General features: G+C 37.1%; 1 protein-coding gene across 1 annotated transcript; it reads right to left on the bottom strand.

Moving 5' to 3' along the window:
• Positions 1–3,778: 3,778 nt before the first annotated feature.
• On the bottom strand, positions 3,779–4,605 carry LOC131176355 (uncharacterized). The gene is made up of 2 exons (XM_058141446.1): positions 3,846–4,605; positions 3,779–3,783 (listed from the first exon to the last, which is right to left on the bottom strand). The coding sequence occupies exons 1-2, from the start codon at positions 4,603–4,605 to the stop codon at positions 3,779–3,781; spliced, it is 765 nt and encodes a 254-aa protein (XP_057997429.1).
• Between the last annotated feature and the right edge of the window lie 16,950 nt (positions 4,606–21,555).

Genomic DNA, 21,555 nt, shown 5'->3' with positions numbered 1-21,555 from the left:
TAAAGGAAAAGGCCGTTGTGTAAACTTAAGAAATCAATATACATACTTAAGTAACCTTTCCACTAGTGGTATATTAAGTTCAAAGATACTATAAAGTCTTTTGATTTAAAGAAAAAGTCATTAATGATATATATATATATATATATCTTAAGATCAGTGGGAGTATGTTTACTTTCTTAATTATATATGTTGATGATATCTTACTTGCTGCAAATGGTTTGGGCATATTATGTGAGACTAAAGATTATCTCCCTATGAATTTTGAAATAAAAGATATGGGAGAGGCATCCTTTGTGATTGGAATAGAAATATTCCGTAATAGATCATAAAAACTGTTAGGATTGTCTCAGAAAGCCTAAATTGATAGAACTCTAGAGAGATTTAATATGCATAAATGTTCAATAGGAATTGTTCCCATACAAAAAGGGAACAAATTTAGTCTCAATCAAAGTCCAAAGAATCATATGGAATGTAAAGAAATGGAATCAATTCCTTATGCTTCAGTTGTGGGCAATTTGATATATGCTTAAGCCTGTATAATTTTTATCCTGAAATTGATCACTAGAAAGCTGCAAAGAAAGTTTTATGGTACCTGTAATGAATTAAAGATTTATGCTTACTTATAGGATATCTAATCATTTAGAAGTGATTGGATATTCAGATTCAGATTTAGTTGGATGTGTTGACAATAAAAGTTTATTTTGGCTACTTGTTCCTATTAACTGAAGGAACAGTATTATGGAAAAATGCCAAAAAAAAAGTTTGTCATTATTTCATCCATTATGAAACCAAAATTTATGGCATATTTTTAAGTTATAATTCATGCATTATGGATGCGGAATTTTATCTCAGGACTTGAGGTAGTTGACACCATTAGCAAGCCGCTGAGAATTTATTGTGATAATTCTGTAATAGTATTTTCTCCATAAATGATAAATATGCTAAAGGTGCCAAGCAAATGGAATTAAAGCATTTTGTCATTAAGGAGAAAGTTCAGAAATAAAGAGTGTCTATTGAGCATAATAGTATTGATCTCATGATAGCAGATTCGTTAATTACATACTTAACCTAAGATATTTAAAGAATATTTTCTTATAATGAGTCTTGTTGTATTAATATATAATGTATTGTCTTTGACACTCTGAGCTCATTGATGTACTTTTTATGTACATTAAAGTGTTTTCTGTTTCTCATAATTGTGTACATATAATATTTTGAGTGAATGATAACAGGAAAAATCTTTGAAGACATTATTGTGGACCATGATGTGATAAACATATATATATTATGAACCTACTATGGTAAATTACTAGTGTTGTGGTATATGGAAGGAAGTATATGATTAAACAATGTACAACCACCATAACCCACACTTAGTAATTTATTATAGGAAGGTAATTATGAGGTATATTATGGAAATGATTTGTTTATTTTATGTGCGCCTAATGTTTATGTTATTAAAGTTTACATCACTTAATTATTGTGCCAAGTGGGAGAATGTAAGATTTTGTCCGGCAATTAATATTATTATATGGGCCAAAATCAATTTGTTTAATGTGGCCTAATATTAATTGATATTTACTTTAATTAATATAAATCCTAATTATACAAGGATTACCTTAATTGAAGTAAATCCTAATTCTAATTGTATAAGGATACTTGATGGACGTACCAAATTAAGTCTTGGATATATATATATATATATATATATATATATATATATATATATATATATATATATATATATATAAATGAGCTAGTTCTCTCTCAATCTATAAGGTTACACACATTCTCTTTCATAAAGTCAAAGATATTAGAGTCATCTCAAGAAAGTATTCTATCACTAAAGTCTTGTGTGTCAATCAAGAAGGGTCAAAAAGAGAAATCAATTTATTAAATTAAAGGGTCTCTATCAATTATTAGCATGACTCAATTAAACTCCGCATCAGGTACGCTTTTTAGATCTATAAGAATTTATTTGTTCAAAATCCATTATTAGGATGATGGCTAAATCTTATGTTTATGATTCACATTATATTTGTAATTGTTATGTTCTATTAAGAATTTATTTTTACAACCTTAGCTGCATCTTAATATATTGGAGGTCAGGTTTTGTGACTTGCTTCCAAAATTTCTTTTGTTCTTTAATATCGAAACGCTAATATAATTTAACTTCCTAGGCTTAAAATTGACAATCCAATTTTATCTGTAAAATTAATATGGTTTAATTTAATTCAATCAAATTCTTGTAAAATTTGAGATTGAATAATTAATCCCCATTTTCTTAAAGTCATTTTATCCAAGCACGGATTATATATTACTTTATTTTAATGACATAATTTAATATGTATATTTTTTGTATTTTATATTTTTGTAATTATATAATAAAATTTTGTTAATAATAAAATTTTTAATTAATTATGATTTTTTTAATTGTTAATAAATAAATAAGTTGATTAATTAATTTTTTTTTAAATTCAGGTGGCATACACAATAAAATGATAAAGAAAATGGAAAAAAAATACACATATACCATGTGACAATTTTTGAAATATCATTATTAAAATATTTAGATTTTAAATATTAAAAAAGTCTTTAAAATAAATTTATAAATTTTATAAATAATTATTTTAATATATATATATATATGTAATTATTAAAAAAATAATTCAGTCATTTCCTAATCTAACAAAAAAATTTAATTAAAAAATTATTGGTTGTTAGATATATATAATATAATATAATGAGCAAGGTTTTATAATATTAAAATCATAAACTTACGAATTTTTAAATTCTTAAAAGATAAAAGAATTTTATATAATTATTTTTTTTATGAGATAAGATTTCAATAGTTAAAATTTGAAAATATTTAATTAAAATTTAATGTTTAATATGAAATGTTAATTTTTTATATAAAAAATATAAAAATAAAGATGAAAAAAGAAATTATACTATATGGCAAATTTTTAATCACTCTTATTAAGTTAAATGACATATATGAAGACAAACAGTGAAAATAATTTAAAAATATTTTTCAAATTTTACTTAAATTTTGAAAAATTAAAAAGTAAATTTTTAGCTCTTTATTTAAAAAATTAACACATATGAATATAAAACTTTATTTTTAATATTTTTAATTTAAAAAAAAAACTACTTAAAAAAAACTATAAAATATAAAACTACTTTATTTAAAAAAAAACCTTTATTTTTAATATTTTTAAATTTTAATTTTTAAAAATATGCCATTTTGGAGGCTAAAACTTAGACGTTAGACCTAACCTAAGTCTTAAATTTGTAAGGACAGAATCCGCGGCGACCTGCGAGGCTGGACACGCATCCGCTAGCCGCTAAATACAACCTCATCAATATAACTACGGTACAAATTTGTCCAACATCACCAAGATGTGACTCAAGACATCTTGGGATCTAGCCTTCTAATTTAAAAAAACAACAGTACTAATAAAAAATATTTTTATGAAGATATCTTTTTAAAAAGTAATTTTTAATAAAAAATATTTTTTATATATTAATTAACTTTTTTATTTAAAAAAAAAAAAAAAGGGCAAGCCTTAAGTGAATAGCTCCTTGCATTTTTAGGTCTCCCTTTTTAGAGACTAAAGCTTAGATATTAGACCTAAGTTTGCTAGGACCAAAACCGAGGCTACTTGCGAGGCTGGACTCCCACATCCGCTCCCATTCGCTAAGTACAACCTTATCAATATAACTATCCCACAAATTTTGTCCAATCTCATCAAGGTGTAGGTGTAATCAGGACCATCTAGCCTTCTAATTGAAAAAACAAGAGTACTAAAAAAATAATAATAATAAAAATTGAAACAACTTACCCTTTCCAGAATGGCAGCCGTGGCGGATGCTGGTGGCAGCATCAAGCTTGCAAAGGTTTTCTGAGTTATTCCAACAGCATCCCCACCAAAACCATGAAAGCTCAAACCCATATACCAAACTACGGTGAACATCTGCATAGGAAACGTTCTTTGCATCTTTTGGCAACAAAGACGTAATATAGATTCGCTCGATACGGCAAGAATCCTTCAAATCCATTGCATCATCAGACCCAACTTTAACATATGAATAACCTTTCATTTCCAAATTAGGAGAGGAAGAAGAGGAATTGCAAGTGATATTGCAAGGAGAAGTATCCACATAAACTTCAGAAATTACTGGCTTTGGACAAGTTACGAAAACCAAGTCCTGATATAAATAGTCCCCATCAGATTCCGCATACGAATTGTATGAATTTCTGGTTGTTGATGGATAAAGAGGTAGAGAGCAGTAGTTATCGTTTTGCACATCGAAATAAGCCAGTCGGATTGTGAAGTTATTGTAATTGATTTCCTTGACGTAATATTTTGCTGAAGATAAGTACACTACAGGAACGTTATTCTCGCAAGCAAGTTCATACTCTTTCCGGCCACAGTTTGCAGAATCAGTTTTCAATCGGAAAGGGTAGTCTATGTTGGAGATGTGGCCACAAGAGGAAGAAGGGCACGAATTGTTGCTTATAGCATGACAGGTGTGGTTTAATTGGACTAGAAAAACAAGGATAACACATCCCGCAAAGAGGAGCTTAGTACTTGTTAACATTTTGAGAAGGGAGAGAGAGAGAGAGAGAGAGAGAGAGAGAGAGAGTTGCTGCTGAGGATGAATAACTGTGGGAAGACAATGCCCTGTATTTGATTGATTAAAGGAATATGAAAGGACTGATACAAAATATATCAAAGCAAAAAGAAAAAATCAACTATGCAAATTCCACATTGAAAATTACGGGGACAGTTTCCACTTGCAAATTGATGACAATTCAGCACAAATAGCAAAGTGCCAAGCAACGCGTATTGATTTGGTCTCGGCATCGAATCAATTGCGTCTCTTTTCAGATTTGAAATTATTGCGGTGACTATCACTAGAATAAATTATTTATAAAAAAATTAATTAAATTCTTATAAAATTATATTTAATTTTTATTTTTTTAAAATAATTTTTTAAATTAAAAATAATTAAATTCTTTTATTATAAACATAAGAATTAACAAATAAAAAATTAATTGAATTGAATTTTTATAAATTTATAATTTTAAATAATCTAAATAAATGAAAGAATTTTTTTAATTTAAAAATTTTCATTTTTTAAAAAATAAAAATTATATAAAAATAATATGATTATATAACAATTGAATTTATTTTTTTAAATGATTTTTTTTTAATGAATCCAATATGAATCATGATATTTCAAATTGAATACCCCATTTAACAACTTAGCTTTTTGAAATAATAATTTTTTATATAAATTATATTATTATTAGTATTATTTTATTAATATCTGAGAAAAAAAAATATACACGTAAAATGCATGCAATGGCCAGGCACTCCTTGATTCTCTTTCCCTCGATAGAACCATGGCCGTTTTGCACTACTTTTTCCTTCGGCAGTCCACCTAATCCATTGCCAAAGAAACCACACCCCTATCTAGTGCATGCCGATAAAACTTGAGGATCCGATATTGACTATAATAGGCAGCAGGAGCATACGAAAATGAAGGAGAGAGAAAGATGAGACATTGTTGCCTTTTCCAACTGATTATGACCATGATTCCACTAGCATTAGACTTCCCTCCATCTGGGCACTCTTTTCCAACTAGTCATACCCTTGATGTTGTCAAAAAAGTGAGATCAACAATGAGGTTCCCACCACCGTTTGTGGTGTTTTTTGGCCAAACAATGGTGGACTAGTAGACTAGGAGATCTTTATCCCCATTCCTCAAGCTTCATTTTGGCATCAACCACACATTGATTGAACACCAAATGATTAAAATTAAATTGATCAATTTTCGGTAATTGGAGAAAGTACCTTTGGATTGGCGAAATCCCACTAGCACTTGGTATTGCATTTTTTGCCAAACCGCAGCAATCGACAAACCGCCCTAATACTACAGCCATTAAAATAGTACCCGAATGCAAGTAACGGATAGATGAATAACGGGTAATGATGCCAAATCTAGGTCTGAGCTACTGCAAGTCACTAGAATATTTGCCCTTGACACTCGAATAAAAGTTACTTGCCTAAAGCATATCCCTAGATGCTCAGATCACATGAAAAGATAAGGATCTTAAGATAATAGTCGCAGTTATAGTCCTAACATCCATAAGACTCTCAAAAAAGTAGACTCTATAGTCCTAATCAATTATAAACTCCTAATCCTAATAAGAATCTATATCAAAGCCTATATAAAGGCCATTAGGTATGCATGTGCATCTCTAATCAATTCTATCCATTTACAGTTCAGTTTAGTCCCATCTCTGACTTAAGCATCGAAGCAGTAGATAACTAACTCACCCTATGTTTTCCATTGTTATCTTGTAGATTCAATACTCAGAACCATCATCCTATACCTACAAAAAAAAAAAAAGAATAACATCATTAGCGCTGTCTGTGGGAAAGATTGCCTAAAAAAAATTTTCTATCAATAAATAAATTACGTGACTACTGTTTTTCTCCACTAAATTTACCATGGCTTTAGAACTGCCACCATTCATTGATCCACCACCACTACCTTTCAATCCTCCCACCAGTAATAGCACCATTAATGGCGTTATAATTGCAAACAATACTCCATCACAACTTTTCATAACTCTTAAACAAATGATGCAACTGTCACGACCCAACCTATGGGCCGGACCGGCACTAGGGCCTGGGCCAGCCTAAAGCCCCCGAGGCCCGTAGTAAGCCTAACTATTCATTAACCCAACTCTAAGGCCCATTTGGGCCCAATTTCAAGAAATCAACCGGACAGAGTCCGGCCATAAAATGGACCTTTCAACGGGGAGTTTTTACTCACCCGACCTGTAAACACAATATATATATATATATCAATTTGGGGAGCTCAGCTCACCCTCCACATACTCATAACAACATAAAATAAATGGGAGCTCTGCTCCCTCATCCAGTCCATCAACATGCATAAAATAATAAGTTCATAGGTCCAAAATAAGAATTTATATTACAGACCCAATTTAAATGAAGGTTTCTAACACATGCGGAAATTCTAGAAATTTATAGAATTACACAAATATGAATAAATAACCTGCGAGGGAGAAAAGCAGGTTAACCTCAAAATATCCTTCTGTGGCCTGGAAAAATATTGAACAGGAGTGAGCGTTCGACTCAGAGAGTAAAATATCAATTTTAACCATAATCTCTATAACTATCTAAAACTAATGCAACCTGTAGAATGAAATGCAACATCAGTAATAAATTCACATCATAATAGCAAAAAGGTAATTTGGAGCACTCACACACCCAATAATATCAATCATAATATATGGGAGCTGATCCCCTATACAGCTCTCTTAATTCCAACCTGTGCTAGCGAAGAACTCAAGCCAGACTTTCGCTTAATATACCAAATCGGGGTCCCAGCGAAGAACTCAAGCCGTGTCTATCCCGAAGGACCGGGTCCCAGTGAAGATCTCAAGCCGTGTCTACCCGTCCTATCCATAGTCCACACCACATCACACGCACGCCAATGCACGCACACTGCTCCAAATTACCACAACAATATTCATGGCACTTTAACAGTTATGAATGCAACATAAATCGTGCCTAGATTTTAACTACATAGATATATGCATATAAGTGATGCATGGGCATGCTTGAACATATAATAATATCGAAATTACAATTAAAATTAATATTTTACTCACAGACTTGACAGCAATCACTGTGCCGGCTGGGCGGAGGAAGAAGGCTGACAATTACATTACAATTATTTAATACAATTGACTCAATACAAATCAAGAAAAGACCAAATACGTCCTAAGTCGTGCCGAAAATCCGGCAGAGTCTCCCCTATACCTAAGACCTACCCAACCTGCAAAATGGCTCAAAACACACTTCTATATTCACAACCCATATATCCACAACTCAATCACATCACACAGCCCCTCCTGGGCCCATCAAATCAGTCATCCATCACAATATGTAAAATTTCAATTTAGTCCTTATAATTGATCATTTTTGCAAAAACTGCCCAAACAAGCTCTAAAAATTCTAAAACTTTGCCCCGCAGTCCTTAGCAATATTACTAGACTATTGCAAAAAGAATCATAATTTTCTGAGCTACCACGAATATTTTATGGATTTTTAATCCTATTTAAGCACTAGAAAATTACGAAAAAACAAGGTTCGGGTTTACCTTTGCCGATTCCGACTCCGGGGACGCGCTCGGAACATCTGACAATGGTGGGGTAGCCAAAACCTCGACTCAATTCGGAGACTTTTTCCGATAGCCGGTCTATCTGGCCGGAAATTCATAGACCTGGACAACTGTCGAATTTCCACGAATTGAAGATACCTACACGAAGCCCATAACATGAGGGTTAGTACATAAATTTTTCAAAATTTTCTAAGCTCATTAAATGCTCGGAAAAATACTGCGAAGTTCCGTGTGACTCACAGAAAAACGGTGTCGAAAAAATTTGAAATTTATATCGCCGCGAAGCTCTCGACGAGTGGAGCGCTCTGGTACCCTCGATTTTCTAGTGGGGTTCACGGTTTGTGAGAAATCTAGCCCAAAAGTCAAAATCGGCTAAAACTTCCCGGACAAAAATTGGACAAACCGCTCTATGAATTTTGGTGTTCTTGGTGTCTATGGAAGGTTCTCGACGAGTAGATGGATTTAGACACAAGACTCGGTCCGATTGGTGGCCGGATCGGTCGGATTTCGGCTAGGAAGATGAAGCGGCGCGCTTGGGCGTCTCGTCGCTTCGGGCGCCTTTTTTCAGTGTTCTGGGCGGCGGCCGGTGAGCTGGGGCGGCTGGGGACGGGCGCCTGCAGGCTAGGGTGGCAGGGGAAGCGGCGGCGCGGCAAGGGGAGGAGGGAATGGAGAGAAAAAGGGAGAGAAAGAGAGGAAGAAAAACGCGCGCGGGAGAGGAAGAAAAAGGAAGAAGAAAGGCCGATCCGATTCGACCGGTCCGATCCGGTCCGGTTCGATTCGATCGATTCGATTTGGAATATAAAATTTTAAATTTTTACACTGCCTTAAGACCGAAAACGAGGTCCAAAAATTCTGAAAAAATTTCAGAAAACTCAGAAAAATTCGTAGACTCCAAATATATTTTTAGTTTTGCCACGTGGTCTTTAAATTAATTTTTAAAAATCATCAAAGTTTATATTTTCGGAAAATTGAACCCGATTTTTAAAATTCGAAAAATCTCAAATAATTTTCTTAAAATTGAAATAAAATTAAAATATCAATATTACTCATAAAATAATAAAATTTAAAATTTTTGGGGTGTTATATTCTTCCCCCCTTATAGAAAATTCGTCCTCGAATTTTACACAAGGCAGAATAAAGTACATGATTACACATTGAACAGATAAGGGTACTTGCTACGCATGTCCCGTTCTGACTCCCAGGTGCACTCTTCCACTGACTGACTCCTCTACAAAACCTTAACCATAGAGATCTGTTTTGATCTTAGCTGTCTCACTTGGTAGTTCACTATGGCTATAGGTTGCTCCTCAAATGTCAAGTTTTCTTTTAGCTCTATTACATCCTGCTGTAGTACATGAGAAGGATCTGGAATGTATTTCCTGAGCATGGAGATGTGAAACACAGGATGAACATGAGAAAGGTTGGGTGGTAGCTCCAACCGGTAGGCAACTGCTCCAACTCTATCAGTAACCTCAAAAGGTCCAATATACCGAGGTGCCAACTTGCCCTTCTTTCCAAATCTCATGACTCCCTTCATTGGAGAAACCTTCAGGAATACATAGTCGCCTACTGCAAACTCCACATCGCTCCGTCTGGGGTCTGCATAACTCTTCTGCCTACTGAAAGCTGTTTTCAATCGTTCCCTGATTAAAGGAACCATCTCTGAAGTGTACTGCACTAGGTCTACATCATGCACCTTCACTTCTCCCATTTACGTCCAACACAAAGGAGACCTACACTTTCTTCCATATAGTGCCTCGTAGGGTGCCATCCCTATGCTGGAATGGTAACTGTTGTTGTAGGCAAACTCCACCAAGCTAGCTGATCATCCCATTGACCTCCAAAATCCAAAACACTCATGCGAAGCATGTCTTCCAGTGTTTGGATTGTCCTTTCGGACTGTCCGTCCGTCTGAGGGTGGAAAGCAGTACTAAAGTTCAACTGTGTACCAAGTGCCTCCTGCAACTTCCTCTAAAATTGAGAAGTGAACTGGGGCCCTCTGTCAGATATTATGGAAGCCAAAACTCCATGCAATCTGACTATTTCTCGAATGTAAAGCCGGGCGTACTGTGCAACAAAATATGTGATCTTCATAGGCAAAAAGTGAGCTGATTTAGTTAGGCGGTCTACAATTACCCATATCGAATCATATCCTCGCGTAGTACGAGGCAACCCAGTCACAAAATCCATGGTAATCATTTTCCACTTCCACTCTGGGATAGGGAGCTCTTGCAGCTTCCCTGACGGTCTCTGGTGTTCAAACTTCACCTTCTGACAAGTCAAGCACTTGGACACAAAGTCTGCTATGTCTCTTTTCATGCCATTCCACCAATAGCTATCTTTCACATTATGGTACATCTTGGTGGAGCCTGGGTGGACATTGTACAGTGTATAGTGTGCCTCTCGCATGATTTCATTTCTGAGATTGTCCACATCGGGTACACATATCCTAGAACCTTGCACTAGGGCACCATCATTGGCAAATCCAAACTCACCACCTTCACCCTACTGTACTCTTTCTATGATTTTCATCAATTTTTGGTCTCTGTGCTGGGAAACTCTAACTCTGTCTCGCAAGTCTGGCCTCACTGAAAAATGAGCCAACAATACCCCTTCATCTGAAAGATCTAGGATTAAACCTTGATCCATCAACTCATGTACTTCCTGAATCAATGGTCTTTTCTCTGCTGAAATGTGCGCCAAACTGCCAGAAGATTTTCTGCTCAAAGCATCTGCTACTACATTGGCCTTCCTAGGGTGGTACTAGATGGTGCAATCATAGTCTTTCAGAAGCTCCATCCATCTTCTCTGTCTCAAGTTCAAATCCCTCTGTTGGAAGATGTACTTCAAACTCTTGTGGTCGGTGTATATCTCGTACACTTCACCATACAGGTAGTGTCTCCAGATTTTTAGTGCAAAGACTACAGCCGCCATTTCCAAATCATGGGTGGGGTAGTTCTGCTCATGCCTCTTCAGCTGCCTTGAGGCATAAGCCACTACTTTTCCATTCTGCATCAAAACACACCCTAGGCCAACTCTGGAGGGGTCAAAGTACACGGTGTATCCTTCACCGCTCGTAGGTAGTGTCAACACAGGGGCAGTGGTTAGACACTCCTTAAGCTTCTGGAAACTCTCCTCACAGTCATCTGTCCAAATGAATGGAACATTCTTCCTAGTCAACTTAGTTAGGGGAGCCGCTATCCTGGAAAAATCTTGCACAAAACGCCTATAGTAGCCAGCTAGACCCAGAAAACTTCGCACCTCAGTGACTGTTGTAGGCCTAAGCCAATCAGTTACAGCTTCAATTTTCTTGGGATCTACTTGAATGCCTTCACTAGAAACCACGTGTCCCAAGAATGAGATGCTTTCTAGCCAAAATTCACATTTTGAAAATTTGGCATATAGCTGGTGCTCTCTCAAAGTCTGCAACACCATTCTCAAGTGCCACACGTGTTCTTCCTTGGTCTGAGAGTATACCAAAATGTCATCTATGAATACGATGACAAAACGGTCCAAACATGGCTTGAACACCCTGTTTATCAAGTCCATGAAGGCTGCTGGTGCATTAGTAAGTCCAAAAGACATCACCAAGAACTCATAATGACCATATCTTGTCCTGAATGCCGTTTTGGACACGTCCTCATTCATGATTCTCAACTGATGGTAGCCTGATCGCAGGTCTATCTTGGAAAAGAATCTAGCCCCTTGGAGCTGATCAAACAAATCGTCGATCCGAGGAAGTGGATACTTGTTCTTCACAGTCATCTTGTTTAACTGTCTATAGTCAATACACAACCTCAATGACCCATCTTTCTTTCTCACAAATAGAATAGGAGCACCCCAGGGTGAAGTACTCGGACGTATGAAACCCTTGTCCAAAAGCTCCTGTAGTTGCTCTTTTAGCTCTTTCAATTCTACTGGTGCCATCCTGTAAGGCAGCATTGATATGGGGTTTGTACCCGGAACAATGTCAATGCAGAACTCTATTTCCCTTTCTGGTGGCAACCCTGGAAGCTCCTCAGGGAAGACATCCATGAATTCTCTGACAACGAGAACATTTTCCATGTTGACACCTTCTACAGATGTATCTCTCACCAATGCCAAATACCCTTGACATCCACGCCTCAACATTTTTCTAGCACTAATTGCTGACACCAAATTATATGGAGCCACGCTCCTATCACCATCAAAACTAAACTCTTCCACACCAGGTATGTGGAAATACACCTTTTTGTTCCTGCAGTCTAAAGTGGCATAGTGAGTTGCCAACCAATCCATCCCCAAAATTACATCAAAATCCATTACTGGTAGAGGAACCAAGTCTGCTGGAAGGATCTTTCCATCCACTACTACTGGACTACCTGGAAAAATCATATCTACATCTATGTTGTCGTTAAGTGGGGTAGCTACAGACAAAGGGCATTCTAAAGTTGTAGGGCTCCTACCCAATCTCATGGCAAACACAGGGGAGATAAATGAGTGCGTAGCACTCGGATCTATTAAAACACGAGCCTCATAGGAACAGACCAAAAGAATACCTGCCACAACTGCATTTGAAGCCTGAGCATCCTGATGGGTCAGGGTGAAAACCCGAGCTGACCTACCCCGAGTGGCGTAACTCGATATTGACTTCTACCTCCGACCGCCTCCAAATCCACGCCCCTTGTCTCCACTTCAGCCATCGAATCGATCACCGCCATGCCGAAGCACCGGATACAACTGACGAGGAACATTTGCAATAGAACCTTGTGACCCCATCTGTGGCTCACTGAAAATGGGGCATTCCCTAGCAAAGTGACCTGGTTGGCCACACCTGAAGCATACTCCTGAACCCATCATACAAGGTCCTGAATGTCCTCTTCACATCATGCACAAGGTGCCAAGGAGGATCTGAACTGCACTGTAACCGCTCGAATCGTGACCACTGCTGGATCTGTACCTTAGTCTGAACCCTCGGGATTTATGTCTAAAACCACTCTTCTTGTTCTTACTTCTCCCTCTGTAATTACTCTGGCCACCACTATCCGGAGCACCCAAGTGGGGAACACCTGAAGAACCCTCTGCTCTGTTTTTCTTTGCTCTTCTGCTGTCATCCACATCATAGCTAATCTCAATCTGTCTGGCTCGATCAACCACCACATCAAAAGACTGATCAGACATCATAGACAGGTTTGCATACCTCCTGTCAAGCTCCTTTAGGAATCTCTTTACCTTCATAGTTTCTATAGCTACTGCTGTAGGGGCATACCTGCTCAATTCCAGAAATTCTGTAGCATATTCATCTACAGACCTGCCATTCTGTCTTAAGGCTTCAAAGGCCCACTTCTTTTGGTATCTGAAACTTTCTGGTACAAATCGATTGATGAATAGTTCCACAAACTGAGTCCACGACAAACCCTCCATCCGAGGTAATACGTAGTCATTCATCCATTGTCTTAACATAGGCCCCATGACATGCTGCATACACTCTATAAGTCTTCTATCAGTCAACTGCAACTCTGTTCCTGCTTGTCTGCAGGAATCCAAAAATCGATATGCATCGTCTGACATATCATAAGTACCAGGCACCAACTTCTTGAAATTGATGATCTGTTTGTAAGGTTCTCCTCTTGGTGCGGTGGACTGCTGCTGCTGTGGAGGGTGGACCATATACTGTGCCATCATGTCGATGGTTCTCTGCAAACCAGCTAGAGAAGTTGCCATTGGGTCCATAGGACCCTGTGCCATAAAAGACTGATCCTGAACTGGCGGCAGCTGCTCTTCTACTTGAGCAGCTCTAGGCCTCCTACCCTACCTCCTCGGGGCAGGCGCCTCATCCTGTGCTGACACCTCGTCAGGCACATCTGGTTCTGGTGCAGTGGCAGCTCTCCTGCTTCTACGCATTTTCCTGAAATTCAGCAGCATTAGCCCACAATATTCAAAACAACATGTTACACAGCTCTATAGACTCATATTTATACATAATTATATGAAGCAGAAACTAAAAGCAAAGATGACAATGCAAGACGAATGTGGACCCTATTTTTCGCATGTGACTCCTAGTAGACTCTTCCCAACATTTTAGACAAACATTCCCTAAGAATCTGGAGCCTAAGCTCTGATACCACATTTGTCACGACCCAACCTATGGGCCGGACCGGCACTAGGGCCTGGGCCAGCCTAAAGCCCCCGAGGCCCGTAGTAAGCCTAACTATTCATTAACCCAACTCTAAGGCCCATTTGGGCCCAATTTCAAAAAATCAACCGGACAGAATCCAACCATAAAATGGACCTTTCAATGGGGAGTTTTTGACTCACCCGACCTGTAAACACAATATATATATATATATATCAATTTGGGGAGCTCAGCTCACCCTCCACATACTCATAACAACATAAAATAAATGGGAGCTCTGCTCCCTCATTCAGTCCATCAACATGCATAAAATAATAAGTTTACAGGTCCAAAATAAGAATTTATATTACAGACCCAATTTAAATGAAGGTTTCTAACACATGTGGAAATTCTACAAATTTATAGAATTACACAAACATGAATAAATAACCTGTGAGGGAGAAAAGCAGGTTAACCTCAAAATATCCTCCTGTGGCCTGGAAAAATATTGAACAGGAGTGAGCATTCTACTCAGAGAGTAAAATATCAATTTTAACCATAATCTCTATAACTATCTAAAACTAATGCACCCTGTAGAATGAAATGCAACATCAGCAATAAATTCACATCATAACAGCAAAAAGGTAATTTGGAGCACTCACACACCCAATAATATCAATCATAATATATGGAGCCGATCCTATACGACTCTCTTAATTCCAACTGTGCGTGAAGAACTCAAGCCGGACTTTCGCTTAATATACCAAATCGGGGTCCCAGCAAAGAACTCAAGCCGTGTCTACCCCGAAGGACCGGGTCCCAGCGAAGATCTCAAGCCGTGTCTACCTGTCCTATCCATAGTCCACACCACATCACACGCACGCCAACGCACGCACACTGCTCCAAATTACCACAACAACATTCATGGCACTTTAACAGTTATGAATGCAACATAAATCGTGCCTAGATTTTAACTACATAGATATATGCATATAAGTGATGCATGGGCATGCTTGAACATATAATAATATCGAAATTATAATTAAAATTAATATTTTACTCACAGACTTGATAGTAATCACTGTGGCGGCTGGGCGGAGGAAGAAGACTGTCCCGGCTCACCTGATAATTACATTACAATTATTTAATACAATTGACTCAATACAAATCAAGAAAAGACTAAATACGTCTTAAGTCGTGCCAAAAATCCGGCAGAGTCTCCCCTATACCTAGGACCTACCCAACCTGCAAAAGAGCTCAAAACACACTTCTATATTCACAACCCATATATCCACAACTCAATCACATCACACAGCCCCTCTTGGGCCCATCAAATCAGTCATCCATCACAATATGTAAAATTTCAATTTAGTCCTTATAATTGATCATTTTTGCAAAAATTGCCCAAACAAGCTCTAAAAGTTCTAAAACTTTGCCCCGCAGTCCTTAGCAATATTACTAGGCTATTGCAAAAAGAATTATAATTTTCTGAGCTACCACGAATATTTTATGGATTTTAAATCATATATAAGCACTAGAAAATTACGAAAAAATAAGGTTCGGGTTTACCTTTACCGATTCCGACTTATGGGATGCGCTCGGGACGTCTGATAATGGTGGGGTAGCCAAAACCTCGACTCAATTGGGAGACTTTTTCCTGTAGCCGGTCTGTCTGGCCGGAAATTCACAGACCTGGACAACTGTCGAATTTCTGCGAATTGAAGATACCTACATGAAGCCCATAACACGGGGGTTAGTACATAAATTTTTTGGAATTTTCTAAGCTCATTAAATGCTCGGAAAAATACTGCGAAGTTCCGTGGGACCCACCGAAAACAGTGTTGGAAAAATTTGAAATTTATATCGCTGCGAAGCTCTCGACTAGTGGAGCGCTCTGGTACCCTCGATTTTCTAGTGGGGTTCACGGTTTGTGAGAAATCTAGCCCAAAAGTCAAAATGGGCTAAAACTTCCCGGGTAAAAATTGGACAAACCGCTCGATGGATTTCGGTGTTTTTGGTGTCTATGGAAAGCTCTCGATGAGTAGACGGATTTAGACACAAGACCCGGTCTGATTGGTGGCTGGATCGGCCAGATTTCGGCCAGGAAGATGAAGCAGCACGCTTGCGCGTCGCGCCGCCGCGCCTTTTTCCGCGTTACGCGGCGCGGCGAGTCAGGCTGGGAATGGGCGCCGGCTGGGTGGCAGGGAAGGGCGGCGCAAGGGAGGAGGGAGGAGAGAGAAAGCGGAGAGAAAGAGAGGAAGAAAAACGCGCGCGGGAGAGGAAGAAAAAGGAAGAAGAAAGGCCGGTCCGATTCGACCGATCCGATCCTGTCCGGTTTGATTCGGAATACAAAATTTTGAATTTTTACACTGCCTTGGGACCAAAAACGAGGTCCAAAAATTTCGAAAAAATTTCAAAAAACTCAGAAAAATTCGTAGAATCCAAATATATTTTTAGTTTTGTCACGTGGTCTTTAAATTAATTTTTAAAAATCATCAAAGTTTATATTTTCGAAAAATCGAATCCGATTTTTAAAATCCGAAAAATCTCAAATAATTTTCTTAAAATTTAAATAAAATTAAAATATCAATATTACTCATAAAATAATAAAATTTAAAATTTTTAGGGTGTTACAGTAACACAACACGAATTTGGAAGCAAAGAACATAAGTTTGAAGAACCAGAACATATAACTTTAAATTTGAAAAGCTCTTGAGAATAGTGCAATTCCAGATCCTAATAATGCCCAGCAATCAAAAGGCAAAGAAATGGCGATATTGAAGTTAATTCAACCAGAGTAGCTATCGACTGGGAAAAGTCAAAGTACCTTCTAAATTTTAGCCCAATTACAATCCTAATAATGACTTTGGTGTGGGTGATTACTCCTCCTAATCAGATGCAATTTTGGCAGAACCTTTCCCACCAAAGTTCAAATTACCTTCTTTGGACAAGTATGATAGCAAGTCCTGTTTGAAGAGTCACCAGGCTAATTTCAAAAACACCATGCAACTGCAAAATGTGAATGACCTCATCTTGTGTAGAGTTTTTCCATCCACCCTAATTAGACTCACCTATAAGTGGTATTAACATCTCACTCCCAATTTAATCACAAATTTCCAACACGTGGTGATCAAGTTTAAATAAAAATTCATCACATGCATTCCACTCAAAAAGCTATCAAATGATTTGTAGAAAGTCTGACATAAAGAAAACAAGTCACTTAGAAGCTATGTGAACCATTTTAATGATGAGGCCATCCAAATCTAACTCATGAGACCACGTGTGAAGCAATTAAGAAGGCGATCAAACAATGTTAAATTTGTTGATTTCCTAATGAAAAAATCTACCTTGAAATTACTATCAGCTCATGGAGCATGCCTAAAAGTTTATATGGTTGGATGGTGAGAAACAATCATTGAAATTAAATAAAGAGGTTAGGGTTTAGGAGAAAAAGACTACCCTGGACAACATTGAAAATAAAAAATTAGCCCCATTAGTGATAGGGATAGAGGGTGAGATAAGTTCAGGAATTATATACCTTTAAATGAGTATCGGTCTAAAGTGCTCATGTGGATTCAGAAGAATGGAGAATTAATCAAATACCCAAAGAGGTTAAATCCAAGGACTGCAGATAGTAAGGATCATAATAAGTTTTGTAGAATTAATTATGATTTTGGCCATAACACTAATGATTGTAGATAGTTACAAGATAAAATTAAGTGATTGGTCAGGGATGGAACCTTGAGGCATTTCACATGTAATACTCGAACGTATGCTAGGTTAAATTTACCTTGGATGTGTATGATAAACTTGGCCTCCAAAAGAAAGATTTGTTAAAAGTCCCATATCCTTTAATGAGTTTGGGTGATAAATCCATTACTGTACTTGACACTAACAATATGACCATGTTTATTAGGGATGAACAATTCAAAAGAGAGATGTATATTGAGTTTGCGGTGGTTGACATTCCTTTTTCACACAAAGTTGTGGACACTTACCTTTTTAACTCCTTTGAATACATGCTATATAGAGGTAGTAAAGAGCCCTATAATGAAGAATGTAAGGATTTAGAGGCATTTTGTGACACTTTAAGGACATTTAAAATAATTGAAAATTATTTAAAAAATAATAAAGTGGAAAATAAGGTTAAAGTGTTTTACAAAATTGACTTAGACTAAGACCTAGAGCTTGAGCCATTTGATCAGGCCATAGACCAAAGTCTTCAATATCCTTAAAGGGCCAAGGAAGCAATGGATTAGACTTGATTAATGACCAAGCACACTAGGCCTCACCACCAAGCCTAAGTTAGATAGGATAATTAAAATAAAATATTTATTTTGATTAAATTGGACTTTATTATCTTCAAAATTAATTAAAAAGATAAATAAAATAATTTTTGTCAGCCATTATCTTAGGCTAATTAAAATTCAGAGATAAAGGTAGGGAGAAAGTAATTTAATTTCTATTAAACATGATAAACCTAATCTTATCACACTAGCCTAAGTTTTCCTATAAATATCCATCCTAAAAGATTTTTAATCAACTTTAATTTGCTAAGCACTTTAGGAAGATTCTAAATTAATTAGAACACTCCTAAAGTCCCATTGAAGCCATTATTCAGCTGCTACCCTTTAGCAAAAACTAGCCCTAGCTGATTACTATATTAAGTTCACTTTGGATGCCCTTTACCTCCAATTGCATTCTCATTGTTTCATATCTATTTTCCACCAATCCAAGGAGTCTTTGGGTGTCCTAGAAGACCTCTGATCCAACAATTGAAGCACCAAAATAAGGTAAATTTGATTGGGCACTAAAATAACTCTTATGTGCATGTATTTTGTCTTTTATATTGTTTCTTGTAAATATCATTGTAAGAATCATTTTTCACATCTAGAAATATTTTATTCGATTTTTAAAGGTTGTCGCAAGGGATTTTGTGGTCGCCTGAACAAACCCTCACCGAAGTGGAAAAGAATGAGGAGTCGCCACTTTAATTTTGAGGGAAACTAAAAAAAACCATTTGTGAAAATAAATTGAAATAAAACCACTTCAAAACAGAGATTCTAGGTTCGGGGTCCGTAAACGGGTGGGGAAGGTGTTAGGCACCCCACCTCGTCCCTTAATAAGGGTAAGTAGATTTAACTTTGCATTCTTTATAAGTTAGTTAGGAGGGCTTGAATGGAAATGTTAATCCTTTTAACAAAAAGGAATATTTGATTTTTCACTAAATTCGGATTTCCCAGATACATAAGTAAATGAGACAACCTTAGTGAGTTACTGTTGTATGTTAATTTTGTTTGAAGGGGCTATTTGGTTAAAATTCAGTTTGAGAATCGGATAAGAACTCTCCTCCGATCTCTTTTAGATTAAGATTCGAATTTTGGATCGAATAAGAACTCTTCTCCGATCACTTTTTAAAATTTTGGATTGAGAATCAGATAAGAACTCTCCTCCGATCTCTTTTAATTAAAATTTTGGATTGAGAATCGGATAAGAACTCTCCTCCGATCTCTTTTAATATTTATTAAAATTTTGGATTGAGAATCGGATAAGAACTCTCCTCCGATCTCTTTTAATTAAAATTTTGGATTGAGAATCGGATAAGAACTCTCCTCCGATCTCTTTTAATATTTATTAAAATTTTGGGTTGAGGATCGGATAAGGACTCCTTTCCGCTCTCTTTTATTTAAAAGGTAGTCGGATAAGGATTTTTCCGATCTCTCTAAATTTTACCTATCGAGAGGACCTAAGGCTAAGGGTTCTGACGTTCAAAGGTGTCAGGGGGTCTGAGCAAGACTTCTTTGGCTTGTTGGTATCTTAGGACTGGGCAGGGAATACCAAACCGAATCCTCCGACCTTCCTACATGATCACCTCACCCGCGTTTTTGATAACCGATCTATTTCATTTAATTATCCAGGGCTTGGTTTTACTCTGTCTTATGACGTCTTGCCCAATGACCTATTGAGTTATTCTAGTGACTCGGCTTAACCATTTTCCTGTCTTATTATTTAGACCTTTCATTATTTCAAAGGGACTCTTAAGTTGCTGTTACCTATATTTCCTCCAACCACTTATACATTACTCGGGACTAGATGACTTTCGTTCAGAAATAATAAAGATTAACAAAAATATGGATTGGTAGCGAAGCAAACTAGAGCACAACCTATCTTTGCATTTTTTAAGCGTAATATGATCTTAAAGAAAATAACATGCATAAAGAGAAGAAAGGAAATACGTAAAACAAGAACTAAACTTAATGAAATGGCAATATGAACACTGACCTGTAAGGAGTTGAATCTAGTGAACTAATTACAGAACCACAAAACATAATAAGATTGCAAGTTGATAGCCGGGGGACTAAGGTTCGCCTTGGAATAAAGAGTACTTCACTAAATGCAATCGAGTCAGAATTGTACCCGAGTTTAAATGAGGTTGAGCATGGACGACGGAAGTGAAAATAAAGATAACCAGGAACCAAAGAATGTGAACGCTACGGGATAATGAACGAGCTGAAAATGGAGAGTTTCAGTGTTCAAAATCTTTTAAGAAAACACTTCAGGAAACTGGTTCCAAAAGTCCTTCTTATGAAAGCAGAATAACGATCTGAATTAAATTTCAGAGTTTTTCCGCTATAGTAACTACTTCCCCTTTTTTTCGTTCCTTTCGTCCTTTCCTTTTTTTGAACAGTTTTCATATAGGTATTTATAGGAATCGGGTGCTCTCCGTGAAGGGTCAAGATCTATTTTGAGGGGGATGGAGGGTCAGGATTTCAAAGGACATGATCTGAGGCTCGAGAATTAAAGAGAATCGAGCAGACGGTGAGATCTCTTCGAATATATGTCCTTTTCCTCTTCTAATCTGACGGTTCGAAACTTCGTTGACCTGGGCGATCCAAGGGCTGGGAATAAAAGGCGCCGGTCTTGTCGTCTTCTCCTTTGATCTAAAGGCTCTGGATTCGTCCTTGCAAGTGAGATCAACGGTGGAGATTGGGATATACAGGACTGTCATGACATACTCTGGCACCTGTCAGCATTGTGGGTGATTCTCAGGCGTGCGGTGGAGATCTCGTCTGCAACGTTTTAACTACCTTGGTTACGATTCGGCGGTTATTGGGATTTGTCTTTTCTTTATGCCTTCCGATCTCCCTCTTTTTGATCTTCTTGACACGCTCCTTTTCAATCTTTCATACGGTCTCCTCTTCCGATCTCTATCATTCGATCCTTTCCTTAAT

The sequence above is a fragment of the Hevea brasiliensis genome, unplaced genomic scaffold (assembly GCF_030052815.1).
Source record: "Hevea brasiliensis isolate MT/VB/25A 57/8 unplaced genomic scaffold, ASM3005281v1 Scaf1, whole genome shotgun sequence".
NCBI lineage: Eukaryota > Viridiplantae > Streptophyta > Magnoliopsida > Malpighiales > Euphorbiaceae > Hevea > Hevea brasiliensis.
The sequence above is the reverse complement of the archived record's forward strand: the minus strand, read 5'-3'. Positions and strand labels throughout refer to the sequence as shown.

What these genes read in the sequence shown, in the direction of transcription:
- LOC131176355 (XM_058141446.1), bottom strand. Translation starts at nt 4,605, where the DNA reads ATGTTAACAAGTACTAAGCTCCTCTTTGCGGGATGTGTTATCCTTGTT.